General features: G+C 38.2%; 1 protein-coding gene across 1 annotated transcript in view; it reads right to left on the reverse strand.

Moving 5' to 3' along the window:
• Positions 1-8,508: 8,508 nt before the first annotated feature.
• dnah9 (dynein, axonemal, heavy chain 9) overlaps positions 8,509-12,218 on the reverse strand; it is a 180,592-nt gene continuing 176,882 nt past the window's right edge. Inside the window, exon 78 of the mRNA XM_004569683.3 lies at positions 8,509-11,328. Within this exon, the coding sequence (XP_004569740.2) occupies positions 11,101-11,328 (228 nt within the window). The 3' untranslated portion in view covers positions 8,509-11,100. The remainder of the gene's footprint in view (positions 11,329-12,218) is intronic.

The following is a 12,218-nucleotide window of genomic DNA, read 5'->3' on the forward strand; positions in this document are numbered from 1 at the left end:
GCCAGCTATTTCAAGTCATAATTGCTCTTTATTTTCTTTTCCTCAAATACTTACAATCTGACTACTGCCCTTCAGAATGCCTTCGAGGAAATCTTCATCTCCTCGAGGCAAAGCACGCTAATTTTCAATGTTTAGCACCACACATGACAGAGCACACAGCCCAGATTCATCATGCAGCGGTAAAGGTGACTAGACTGTCAAATCATCAGTCGTGCAGAGTGTCGCATAAAAAACACAGCAAAATAAAGTACACTTAAATATGCAAAACATATATAACTAAAGTGAATGGAAACAAATGTACGTAAGAAAAAACATAAGAAATATATTTATCCTAAAACTTGGAAAATTAAAGAATTAAAGCAGTCATAGCATGAAAAACAACTTAGATTTGCTAGTATTAAAATACATGCACTGCATACAAAAAAAACAACAAATATGGAATAAAATAGTTCATAAAGGTAAATATTTCCACTAATCAAAGAGCTCAGTTAAGCATAAAATACAAAACAATGAAGTGTTCAATAAACCAAAAATCTAAATATGAGAAAATAAGTAGCTTCAATTTAAACATGAATGCAGATATGCTTGTGTGAGGTGATTCAGCAGAATTGAAACAGTTGTTAGAGAAGCTGTTCATGTGCATGTCCAGTAAGTAATGCACAGAGTATTCAGGATCCACTAATTATTCACATCCATTCACCACAGCCACAGTCATTCGGATGACCTCTGCTGGCAGCAGAATCCAAACAGTGTCGATTCAAACTGGATTCAAACAGCAACACCAAAGACGACTTTCCTCGGTGAGTCATGTGGACGCATTCCAACAGCTAGCAGGATTGCACCACTTCTCTTCTCACCAGAATAACATCCTCTCTGTCTGAAAAGCCACAAAGCCAGGTATGGTAACACTGTGGTCTGGGAAGTAAGAGTTCGGCAGTGTCTCACTTCAACGCTGCAATGCTCCATGAAACACATGAAACAGGTCCCACTCTGAACTGCCGTTGTTTCCTCTGTGTCTCCTCCATAATTACAGACCTTACATTCAGCAGAACTGTCGGCACAATCAGCTGGTGAAGATTATCTGCTGTCAAGAAGGGGGGGAAAGCTGTGGACATCCAAAACAAAAAGTTGCTATTTCACCTTCGTATGAGTCACAATAAGCAAGAAATATCAGTTTCATCAAGTGATCAAGTCACTAAAATGAAATAAGCAAAAAGCAAAAACAGGAGCTGCTGCTCAGCACAACCCCTGGACAAATACAAAAAATACATATATTTGCATTTGTCACATAAAGTAATGCATCCTCTGTCAAAAATGTAATACAATCATAAATACTACAAAAACTATTTTGTTGTAAACTCCTAAGACCTGAAGTCTTTCATGGCATGCATTTTTCATTTCTCTTTGCTATTTGGCTTTATAGTGTCCGATAGAACTGAGTAATGATGTGCAAAACTCTTTATTTGGTGTCTGAACACAACATTTCTCCTGAGTACAAAACAAAATGAGAAACAACAATTGCGCCCATTTGAAAGAGGAAAGTTTAGTACTGTGGTCTAGACAACCCAAAATGTGATGTCACCATATGTGGATGTCAGGTCCTAAGAGGTTAAATTAAAAAAAAAGATGAAGCAATTACCAAATTGTTGATGAGTTTCACTAGTAGCATTATAGTTATTCAAACATTTCATAATGATATTGTTAACATGAATACTTTAACCACAATAATGACCATCTAATTCAAATATATGCAGATCTTCGACAACTATGAACTTACACAACCTCTTGTAACTAAGATCACATAAATCATTGTATTCCTCTTGTCCATTTTAATTGCACAGAATAAAAAGTGATGTATGTGTGATTAAATATAACTCGTAGTCTAAAAGCATTTTCTCCGGTCAGTCAGTCAGAAGGGGCTATATAAATTCCATTACATTAAATGTACATATTGCATATATAATTCAGCACTCATAATGTTGGATGGAAAACAAATCTGAATGACAGACTAATGAATTCAACAAAAGCTAATCAATGAAACCAGACTGGATGGGTGGGTTAGAGCGACTTTAAACTTCAGATCCAAAGAAAAGCCAAAATAAAAGACACTTTGTTTTACCGTTTCCAAGAAACATCTGTTGTCTGTAAACTGAAACCACTTCAGTCTGTGACTACATGGGTGGTCGAAGACAATTTAAAAAAATTACAACAAAACAAAACATTTGCTATGCAGTGCCTTGTATAAAGAGTCTGATGTTCAGTTCTTTTTTCAGCCATAATAAAATATTCATAAATACTGACACAACAACAGTTTTGTCCCAAAGACATAACAGGCTTAATAAAATATTTTCAGCCCTAAAAATGATTTGCAAGTCTTCTTGTGATGTATGTAGCAACAACCAACTCTCCTGACAAAGCAGTACCCAGCTCTGAAAAACCTCAAAGCGCCACATCTCTCACTCTCACTCTCACCTCATGAAGTTTGTCATTGTGAAATCATAGCAACAACTGACTGTATCTGCATGATGATCAGCTCTGATCTTCTCTACTCTGGACATGTGAAGCTGTTTGGTGGAACGCAGTATTTTACAAATAACTGAGACAAAAACAAGAAAGCCACAAAACTTTTATTTTGTACTCCTACAAAAAACGTGTCATTATATCCCCAAAGACTTTAAAACTTCCTTCATTACACTGGATAAAAGTTTGTTTGTTCCTGATTCTGTTTGTGTACAAGATCTGCATTATCAGAGATCTTTATCTTAATAACTACATAATTAAACAAAAGTTATACAGTTCAGCAGGAGGATTTCAGGTGATAGCATCTTTAAAAAAAGATTAGGGTGTCTCAAATCGCATACGTGCTGTATATGTGCAGCCACGATGACAAGTCTGAGGCTTTTATATGTCCCAAATTCACGACAACTGTCACCTCAAGGTGCTTTAAATTGTAGACTACAGATTCTACAATATTAAACAGACACCCGTAATGGTCAAAAGGTTGAGTGTGAAATTTTTTGAAATAATTTTTAGCTTGTTAAAAGAAGATTCACTTATGGTGACAATATCATTGTGTAGCTAACACAGCTGCCATGACATCACGCACCGGTTTCTGGACCACACATTTTGAACCCTCACGATTAGCATTGTTTGGAGTGCTAAGTTATTACCTACCACTAGCAAATTGTTAGCAAGCAGCATTTGTAAACTTACAATGTATGAACAAATTGTAACCAAGTGATTTGAAAAAATCAAACGTGCAGTGATTAAGAAGTTGAAAACTATCCATAGAGCTTAAAAGAGTTTGGACCAGGTTGTAAACGTCCTGTTTAAAGGTGTACAGCTGGGCATTTTAACACTAGAGTCTGGGTTTTGGAGCCATGCAGCCCTCGAAACTACTGTTTTTGGAATGTGTTTGCTTGAGCCACTGCTTTGCTACCAAGCTAACATAGCATTATCTTTTTCTATGCATTGCAATTACATGTGTTTTATTATTATTTGGTGTTCATGCATGTTAAATTGTTCTTCATTATTATATGCCAGATGTAATTTCTGTTAATTGCAAAACTAGCAACCCCACATTCTGTATTTACCCATAGTGCATATAGTGTAGTACAAAAACCTAGTCTTAACTCAAACATTTATCACATTAAGAAACCTTGAATTTGTGAGGAATGCCAAGAAAAGTGAACATCTGCATCCAGTGTCACACCAGAAAACACAAACAACTGCAAAAATAAAATATCGTCAAAGGTCAAGGTTTCCCTTTAAAGATAATGCCCTGTCACGAAAACAAACAAAGATGTATAACTCTTAACTAATGTATTAAAAAGTCAAAAATTAGCTTTGATAACAGATTTTCAAATTGATAATAGTCAGTACTTGTAACAACATTTGTTGGTACACAAGTGCCAGCTTGAATGTGGACTGACAGAATCATCTAACCATTACGGGTGAGTTTAAGCTCCTAACATGTACACAGTAGGTGCTGTTGTTGTGACTAGTTTCCGCCTGACTGCTCAAAACACCGTCCTCTCTGCTTATCTGCCTGGATGCAGGACCCAACCCCAGTTATTTCTGATAATCCACAGATTGTAGGCAGCTAACAGACATTTGTTTTACGACAGATGCCAGATTCAGATAAACATTTAATTAGCAACTCATCAGCTCTGTCAAAGCTAATTACCCCAGTTTCCAGCCAAAGCCAAAAACTGCTCCTCTCGCAGTTGGTTTGCATAACAGCTGAGTCTGCTGGCTGTGACAGGATATGAGGAGCCAGAGGCTGTGAGGAGACAAGACCGGCTTGCAGTGCTGTAGCAGGAATCAGAGTGGCTAATCCAGCCATTCTGCCATGGCTGAGAGTTGCAGGTCAGAGAAGTGGAAAGAATGGGTTAAATAGAATTACAGGCTGAGAAAACATTGTACTATTTATCAGCTTGTAACACGCCTGTCATGGAAATTACTGCTAGTGATATATCTCAGCAGCACGTTTCTCAGCAGTCAGAAGGAGTGGGATGTGAGTTTTTAGGATGGGCAGTGGACACAGTCTGGCTGCCAAGTGGTTCCTGAGAGGTGTATAGTGTGAAAACAGCACAGACGTGACCAGTGAGCAGCGACAGCAATCGCCACATGATCGCAGGATTACTGACCCTCTAGTCAGATGACCATCTTGATGATTTTTGCATATGCTGGACTTGTGCGGAATGTTTGCAGCACAGTAACAAACAGAAATGGGAAGACGTCATCAAGACATCTCCACGATCATTTGCTAATGTCGAGCTCTGGAATTAAATCATCACGTATGACTGTAATTAGAATTTGACATGCTTACACATTATACACACTAAGGCATCTCTATAACACTCAGGAGCTTCTCTGGGCTGACCTGTAACCTAGCAACCGTGTGACATCTCACACAAGCAGATGATTAAAGGTACCTTCTTTTCCATTCTGAGCATGGAGCCTTTGATAGATCCCCCCCGCCCACTACTTCGACTCCAGCATTCTCCTCAGTAGCATGCCAAGAACACTCATATAACCTACAAATATGAAATATGAATCGTCATGCTTTTTTTAGCCTTTTGAGACCAGGGGTCTGTAGCTGGCGTAGCAGGCAAAGCCGCATCATTAACTGCTCTTAAGAGCTGATACATCTGGCTTTTCATGACACACCAGGATAGTGCTGATCTGCAGGGGCATTTTGAAGCTCATATTATTAGTCTGCACTGCAAATAAATAACACACAACTCAGCATTTATATTTTGGCTGTTAGCCTTTCCAAAACTATAACCATGAAGGGATTATTGATGTTTGTGTCTAAAAAAGCTGTTAGTTGCTTTCAAAAAATAGTCATAAGCTGACTACATTTTTCATTTGATTTATTCTTATTGAAATTCCAATTCATTCCGATACACTCTGTCCTGCTCATCTTCAGAGATTAAAAATAAAACAGTTGGACTTCTTGGTTTTCAAGACATTTCATCTCTCTGAGAGGCTTCTTCAGGTCTAGAACAATTGGTGTAGAGTCACAGGTAATAATCCCCTGGGTGGGTGATGGGAGTCAAAGAGTAAGTACTGGGCTGTGTGTGGATTTTTAGCAAATTTTAGTGGAGCTCTGAACAGAAATTATTGTGAGTTGTGATTCTTTTCCCCACAGTGAGCCAGGTGGTTCCCCACCTACCAAATCACACTAAAAGTCAGTAGGATTAGAATTAGAATACTCTAATCCCAGAGGAAATCATGTAAAAAAATGTATTATAATGTCCAATGTAATCCTATCTATCAGTATTGCTTATTATTCCATTAATATTGCACAGCTTTTAGTCATCTTTGCACAAAAATAGCTGCTAGAAATATCCACCGAAGATCTACTTTTAAATTTCTTACTTTGAGTGCATTTTAGTCTCTTCTTTTTCACTTTCACTTGAATAAAGAAGTTGAGTCAGCTTTTCCTACAATCCGCTCTAACTTTTACCAGAGTATTTTTTTTAACACATATCTATACTTCCACTTAAGTACAGAATGTGTGTACTTTTGTCAGAGAAGGTCAGTCAGGGCCAGTTGATGGAGGACATTTGAATACATCCAATTAGTAATTTTAGAGAGGCTGTTGAGGGTTTTTGGCTTAACAGAAAAGTACAGCCGTGTATCATCTGCATACCAGTGACAGGAGATTAAAACTATTAATTAGATTACCCAGAGGTAATATATATATATTAAAAATCAAAACACAATTGGTCCAAGACCTGTGCCATGAGAACTCCACATATGAGGGTTGCAGATGAGGACACACATTGGTTAATATGAATTCTGAACTGTTGGATGAAAACCATTTGAGCGCAGTACCAATGATGCCCACCAGTTTTGTAATCTGTTGATAAGCGTAGCCTGCCAATAAATCTAGGAAGGCTCATCTTATGTCAGCACTTATTTTTTAATACAGCTGTTTCAGTGATGTGGTTTTGTCTGTAACAAGATTGGAATTTATTAAGGATATTGTTTCCTTCAACTAAGGTAGTAGTAATAAATGTGAGTTTGGAAACTGTCCTGTTATCATCTAAAACAGTGGAGGAGTGGTTGACTTTTTTAAGGTAACCTGAAAATGAATGTAGGAGGGATAATGAAAGAAAAGAAACCGAAGAAAAAGCACACATATGTGAAACAATATCGAGGAAATCTAATGTAGCATTAACCATTTAGGAGAACAAAACTTCTTCAAAGTTCAAATGTTAGGCTTAATAATTACAAAGTCCTTTGTAATCACTGGATGCATTTCCTCAATGTGATCCTTTGCCAGGCTGTCATTAGATGTCTGTTCACAGGTCTTGCTCTGTTTTGCTTTACAGTCTAGATTACAGTATTTAGCAGCTCAGTTGCATTGAGATCCTAATACTGACTTGGCTGTTACAGAAACTTCCACCCTTTTCTTTGCATATCTCTTCAGTTACGTTCTCGGTATGTTCCAGGGTTAGGATGCAGTAAAGTCTTACTCCGTGGACTCCATAATTCATCCAGTTATACATCGACACTGGACATCACATTACACCGGCACCTCTGTTTTTGTGGAAGATGGCTTCAAAGGCTTCTACAAATTTGTATCTTCCTACCATTCTAGTAGCCACTTATGCAAAATGTTTAGTCTCGATGGCAAACTCAGTACTGAAAACTGCTCTTCGTGGCTCACCTGAAGTCTTCTTCAGGTTTTTTTATTGCCCAAGATTGGCCTACTTCACTTTAATCATTTCTAGACTTTTAACCTGCTTATTTTATGAATCAACAATTAACAAATTATTGTCAATAGAAAGTTTTTGAGCTTCTTATGACCAGTTCTTTTCCCCCAGGGAGTAAATGCAGAAAAATGGACACACACATACACACATATATCTATTTATGTTTGCGTGTGTTTATATGTGTGATTTGGGGCTTTATACATACAATTGAATTGAATTGCATAGCTAAACTGTATAACAACTCTTCATTATGTTACAAATGAACACACTTGTCAGGCATCAGATCCCAAACATAATTTGTAATTTACCTTCATGCAGATGTGTTTCTTAAATTTATAGTCTAAATAATATTTATTTATGCAATTTGCACTTCTGTCTTACACAATTTCAATGTCAATAACACTTTTTCTAATTTTAAAAAACTTAATTTTTACTTTTGCTTTTAACCACGGTTATAAATGTAGAAATTCTTGCACCCTCATACAACATGGCCTTTAGTTAGAAATCAGAAAGTCTTCTTTTCTTTACTTGTGAGTTTTCACACCACTGTTAAATCTACAACTATTTGATGGCAAAATCTTCTGTGTAAGAATGCAAAGTTTGACAGATATACTGCAGCATTAGCTGCTAAGCATGACTGAGCTCCACTAAGGGTCAAACAGATAATGTCATACTACATCAGAGAATAACTACAGCACTGCTGCTGAACAGCACGCCATAAGCTATGCTACAGTGACATGACCTGTGTACCAAAGCAGGATCTATTTTCATAATGACACCTGAAGCTGTACTTTAGGAGACTGACATAAAATTCCTCGCCGTGCATCGCTACTTTTCTCTTCCTATTTCCCCTCACGTGCTCCTCGTGCCTCTGTCTCTCAGAGCATTGTTAAGGCTCTCAAATAACCAGATAAAGATGACGCTGGGGAACCTGGGCTTAGACAGCAGCAGAACAAGAAAAAAGAAAGGAAGACAGAGTTTTAAAGTTGGGTTATATCATAGTGCGTGTGTGTGTGCGTGGGTGTATCTGGGAGATTGCGCACTTTCTGCTTTGGAGATGTTTTTTTTATTATCTCAAATGGGGAGGAGAGAGGAAGAAAGGGGTGAAGGAAGGAGGAGGAGGAGAGGGGGAGAGAGTAGGTCTAAAGAGCTGGAAGAGAAGAGGCAGGAGTGGGGAACTGGAAACATGAGATAGGCGAAATGACTGCATATTGGCACTCAAATGGGATATATCATGGAGTATATGAAAATAAAACCACATGTGCAATCTGGAGAGGCAAGATAAAGCATTTTTATTCTGCAACTTTTCTGGAAGAAAGTACAAATGAATAAAATATTTACACATATAAATATATTTCAAACATATATTTTGTATGTGGTTAGTTAAGATATGATTATGAGATTATGTGTGCATAGTGTAGGTAGCTCTACTGATGTGAATTCAGTAAGAAAGTGTTAAATCACCCAATAGTTAAATTTATTCTGTGATATTTTCCAACCAGCCACATCTTTTACAACACCTCCTCATACAGTGACTCACAGATACATATTTGCAGAATTTCTCCACACACAGATGACCAGTAATTAAAACGCTTCAAGCTTCACAAAGTTACATTTAAAGGTACATCATGCAAAAGATCCAACATTGCTCTTTGTGACACTTCTATATAGTCCTATATAAAATCACCAACAGGACGTTTTTGCCACTTCCTGGTGGTGACTGTCTCGGAAAAACAGTTAAAAAAATGTAGGCATACTCCTAATTTTAAAAGTGCCCACTGCATAGTTGTTATGCAGGGGAAAACTGTTCTTAGACAAGAACACTATTGTACAGGACTGTAAGCATGATTTTAGCCCTGTAAAACTGGACGTTTTAACATGGGAATGTATGGAACCAGCCTCAAGTGGGAAAAAATGCAGTTTTTAGCCTTTTCACCTTCACTTCAGACAGCTGTGGAGCATGTGTGAGCATGGGGAGTCTAAAGATTGAAAGGCTGGTGGATCAGTCCCTGGCTTCTCCATGTTTCTGTTGAAATATCTTTGGGCAAATAACTGCCCTCAGTGCATGCACTGGAATGTGTGTGTATAAATGTAAAAGTGCTATACACTGTCTATGTGATTGGGTGAGTAGGACTTGCTTTGAGTGTTTGCAGCACTGCAGCCTCCATTTCTTCATGTTTCTACAGCAGAGCTGCTGTGGCGAGTGCTTTGAGGTCTCTTTGGGCTGGTTTTAATCTTTGCTTTTTGTTGTGGGCTTTGTGTTCACACGTAAACACTAGAGTTCAGGGATATGTGTTGGTGCATGGATTTATACTGTCAACTGGTAATTATGTGACAATGAGTTTTAGGTCCATTTATGGCCTTGCGAGAAAGTAATGTAACAAGCAGTTTAACACATTACTCTGGTAGTTAAGTAACATAATGCATTACAGTAACCAGTAATGTGTTCTTTTTTTTGAGTCACGACCTCCAACGACTGGAGGGGACATTGCTTACCACTCATACTAAAGTGCCTCCTTTACATGTGGGAACAATAAGTTTTGACTGTTCAGAGATTTGTATAACCAAATAAAGTCAATCAAATGTTTTTAAAAACAAATTACAAATAAATAATGGGACGCTTCATTTGTGTGTTTAGTTTCAGTGAAACTTTGTAAATTTGGAGTTGAGTTGCTCTAAATTTTAGCTTAGTTTTAGTTTTTCCACTTTCCTGCCAATGTGCCACTTAGAATTCTTTTAGTCAAATTGGTTGAATTCTTTGTAATAGACTGAAAAAAGATGATGGTTCACCTTTCTCAACCCTTTTAAGTTGTTGGGATCTTTAAAAGGGACTTTTTTGATATCTCTTTACCAACTCTTCACATTTTTGTCAGATGGAACGTGATCCTATTTTCTTTAGGGGTACAGGTCTTCCAAAGCAGATGTTCATGTGCTAAGTTTGGAACAAGTCTTGGTTTGTCTGGGCTAAATAATATGTAATGAACCAGACTGAGTCAAGAAAATGGACTGTTTGTAGTTACCACAGAAGCTCAAATGAATTCTGCTGTTACAGAGGTAATAAATTCATGATTTATGTGAAATGTATGTGACGCTCTCCTGATAGGGAAGGTCCGGAATTATAGTTGCCGTAAATGATGACAGAAAAAAATAAAATAAAGCTCAGTGTCTCAGAAAATGATTTGGAGCTCTTCAACAGCCTGACAGGAGAAAATGTAAGAGTGTGACTGATTTACAAAATACACTAATGTGGGTTTTACATGTTGCCATTTTTCATGTGTCACTTACTTGAGAGACAGGCCTTCAAAGATGAGAAATCTCTTCTTAGATCAAAGGTTTCTTATAGAAACTTTCCCCACAGGACAAGTGTCAGAGTGGTTCTTATCATCAAAGAGTCCTATGCTCAGAAGCACAAGATTGGAAATGAAGTCCTATAATCACGGGTGTCCCATAATCAGAACAGCAACCACTGTGGCCACAAGTCCCACTATAACAATAATGGCACAATCAATGACGCCAAGTTACCTTTAACAAATGCTATAATATGGGGTTCCTGTTAAAGCAATGCTAAAAACATTGGGTCTTAGAGTTATTTAGGCGGGGTAAGGTGTTTAATTTTGAGTCAGTTTCTATTTTTGCAAAACTTTTGAAATGTTTATATGTAGGTGGAAAAGTAAGAACGGTCTAACTTAACTTTCTGAAACTATCTAGAGTAAAACCAACAGAGGCTATAGCAAGAATTCCCTGAGTGCTTTGACCAATAAATCTACCTTTTCATTTGTTATTCCCAAATACTAACACATCTCATATATGTCCATTGACATTTGAACCATTCCCTCTTTCAGGATCATTAGCGCGTTCATCTTAAACCATTCTAGATCTGTAGAAGAAGAGCCACGCCAGCTAAGGTCCACTTGGAGGGGTTTTCTTTGGTCTTCAGGTTAAAGGTCCATACGTATGTGGGTCCCCTCTGACGAGTCTTATAAACAGGGCACTGGTAGAGGTTTCTGTTGTCCCATTTGTCCACTGGGATAGCCTTGATGAACATGACCGGCATGGTTGGGGTGAGCTCTTTGAGACGGGCATCCACAATCAAGCCAGTCTGAAAGAAAAAGAAATAAAGAAGGAAAGTCGGGGAGATGGGAAGGAGAGGGAGGGTGTGAAGGAGGAATGACAGCCAATCAACCCCAGACAGGAACATTTCGAAGAACTGTAGAAGTTATAAATTAGTTTGAGGTTTGAGGAAGCTTTGCTCAGATGCTGTGCTTGCCATTGAGCCTCCATTTAATAATCATTTTGTGCCAGAGCAAAGAAAAGAAAAGAAAAGAAAAGAAAAGAAAAGAAAAGAAAAGAAGCTGTTTGACTAATCTTGGATGGCACAAGCAGAGTTAGAGTTTGTTAAACACAGTTTTGTGGCACCCTTGAAAAGTGGTGAAAGTCAAGAGAGTCTGAGCTGAAGTCGAGCTACCCTGTCTTAGTATACACACTCTCTAAACAGTCGGAAACAGAGTGGTCTGTCTCGCTAATTAATCCTCCTACAATTAGCTCCTGACAAACAGAAGTTTCTCCATGCATGCACAGTGACTTTCAGGAATGAATGTAAATCCTGATGACTTTGGAAAGCAAAGAGGACAAAGCCCGGACTGCATCTGCAATTCCTACAACACTTTAAAGAGTTGCTAAGTACCAATAACCTTATATCTGTTTCGGGTAAATAACAATGATGAGGATCCTAAAGTGAGCAAGTCATTATGGTAAAAATGGTAAATGGCCTGTATTTGTATAACGCTTTACTTAGTCCCTGAGGACCCCAAAGCACTTTACACTACATTCACACACACTGGTGATGGCAAGCTACATTGTAGCCACAGCTGCCCTGGGGCGCACTGACAGAGGCGAGGCTGCCAGACACTGGCGCCACCGGGCCCTCTGACCACCACCAGTAGGCAACGGGTGAAGCGTCTTGCCCAAGGACACAACGACCCAGACTGT

This window comes from Maylandia zebra, linkage group LG8 (genome assembly GCF_041146795.1).
Source record: "Maylandia zebra isolate NMK-2024a linkage group LG8, Mzebra_GT3a, whole genome shotgun sequence".
Classification (NCBI taxonomy): Eukaryota; Metazoa; Chordata; class Actinopteri; order Cichliformes; family Cichlidae; genus Maylandia; species Maylandia zebra.